Source organism: Trypanosoma grayi (genome assembly GCF_000691245.1).
Source record: "Trypanosoma grayi strain ANR4 Tgr_1793_V1, whole genome shotgun sequence".
In the NCBI taxonomy this organism is placed as follows: Eukaryota; Euglenozoa; class Kinetoplastea; order Trypanosomatida; family Trypanosomatidae; genus Trypanosoma; species Trypanosoma grayi.
Genome location: NW_008827411.1, coordinates 1 through 2094, shown reverse-complemented (window position 1 = coordinate 2094; position 2094 = coordinate 1). Strand labels below are relative to the sequence as shown.

The window sequence follows — 2094 nt, the reverse complement described above, 5'->3', positions numbered from 1 at the left end:
CCCTCGTGGCGCTAGCGCGGCGCAACGGCTTCTGGGGCGAGAGGCGTGACGCGCTGCTCGCCGCCTTTAGCGCGCGCTTCCGCGCCTTCTACGCGGGCGCAGCGGTGACGCCGAGCCTGCTGCACGGTGACCTGTGGGGCGGCAACGTGATGTACGGGGCGGGCGGGGAGCCGTACCTCATTGACCCGTCCTCGTACTACGGCCACCGCGAGGTCGACATCGCCATGACACGGCTGTTTGGCGGCTTCGGCGACGAATTCTACGCGGCGTACGAGGAGGCACTGCCGCTGGAGCCGGGACACGCATCGCGGGTGCAGTGGTACCAGCTGCTGCCGCTGCTGTGCCACCTCAACCTCTTCGGCGAGACGTACGGGGCCTCCGTTGACGCCGCAATGGCACACGCATATGAGGCGCCCTAGACAGGGCCGCTTGGGGGTGGTGGTGTTTATTATTATTATTATTATTATTATTGTTTTTGCCGAAGTGTGCCTATTCTTCTTTAGTGCCGATGCGGGGATGGCCAGCACAAGGGGAGGAGACGGGGCGCATCGTGCCTTTGTTTCTTTAGCCCGCCCTGTTTGCGCAGACGGCAGGGCCACGGACGACGCCCGTCCCCACGAGGCACACGGGTAGGGGGGAAGGCGAGTGGAAGCAAGTGCTGCAACTCTTGCGAAGTATGTCTGCGTGTTCTCCGTGATTTTTTTTTTTCGGGGAGGGGGGAGGGATTACTTCTGTTGATCTTGTTGAGGCTATTCCTGCCTCTCTCTCTCTCTTTTCATCCGGTGCCCTTTTCCCTGTTTGACTAATTCCCTCCTCATGATGAAGGAAGTGGGAGCAAAACGAAAGTTGTTGCGGTGCAGCGGCAGTACACACACGCACACATATCCGCAGGTCTTCTGCCGCAACAGCCGCACCAACCGAGAGGTATACGGTCATACCAACACAAGGGCATTGGCAGTTGAAATAGGGAATAACTTGAATAGGTGAGGTGCATGTCGGAACGAGCTGGCAGTGCATTGGCGTCACAGGCCCCATCGTGGCCGCGACGCTCCGCCGCGCCGGTGCCCACCGCCACCAGCAGCAGCCGCGCCGAGGAATCCACCACTGGCCGCCCAACATCTGCCTCAACAGTCGTGCAGCCAGCTTCCGCCGGTGCTGCTGCTGCTGCTCTGGCCATTACGACCGCCGAGGAGCGTGCGGCGATGGAATACGGCGAAGGTTACCGCCGTATCCTCGAGGCAGTCGGGGAGCCCGGCTATAACGCGATGAAGGCTCTCTTCTACGGCGCTGACGGGCCGCCAGCAGGCACCATCCCCTCCATCACGGTCTCGTTCGAGCTCTTCGAGTCGGTGCAGAATCGCTTTACCAGCGCTAAGACGGCGTTGGAGCAAACCAAGATGGAACTCCACACACGGCACCAGCAACACGCCGTCCTGCAGGGGCAGCACGAACGGCTGCAGGAGTCGTACAATCTGCTCGAGAAGCGCGCCAACGAGCTAGATCGCAAAAACACCGAGCTGCACCAGGACATCGCCAAGCAGGATGTCACGGCAGAGCAGCTGCGGCAACAGATCACACGCCTGAATGCTGAGGTGGGGATGATTAACGAGAAGATGGCAAAGCGCGACGAGGAGCTGCAGGTGTCGCACCACCGCGTGGCGGAGGGGCTCGTGCTCCTCTCGCAGAAGGAGACGATCATCGCCAACCTGCGGCGGCAGCTCGGCCGCGGTGGCCGCGTGAAGCGTGACAGCGTGACTGGGCAGCTGAGCGGCGACGGTGAGGAGTACAGTGAGGAGGCGCTCCGCCGCATCGCCGACGACGTCGAGGGACGCTCCATTGAGGCACAGCTGCGGCTCAACGCGGTGGAGCTTGAGGCGAAGATCAAACGCGTCGAGGATGAGAAGAAGTATGTCATGATGCGCCACATGCAGTACCGCAAGCACGTGCAGGACGTCATGCAGGCCTACGAGGCGCTGTGCATGTCGAGGGAGGACGTCGCACGGCCGCCCAAACGCGAGAAGACGAAGGCGCCGGAACGCCTGCCAACGCCGCCGCTGCTCACTGCCGTGCAGGAAGAAGGAGAGGGAGAGGGAG

The 2094-nt window shown here is 62.0% G+C and overlaps 1 protein-coding gene across 1 annotated transcript; it reads left to right on the top strand.

Moving 5' to 3' along the window:
• Window positions 1–149: 149 nt before the first annotated feature.
• DQ04_17931000 (fructosamine kinase) lies at window positions 150–419 on the top strand (the record flags this gene model as incomplete). The annotated part of the gene is made up of 1 exon (XM_009317646.1): window positions 150–419. One exon carries the CDS (start codon window positions 150–152, stop codon window positions 417–419), a length of 270 nt encoding a protein of 89 aa, XP_009315921.1.
• Window positions 420–2094: the final 1675 nt, after the last annotated feature.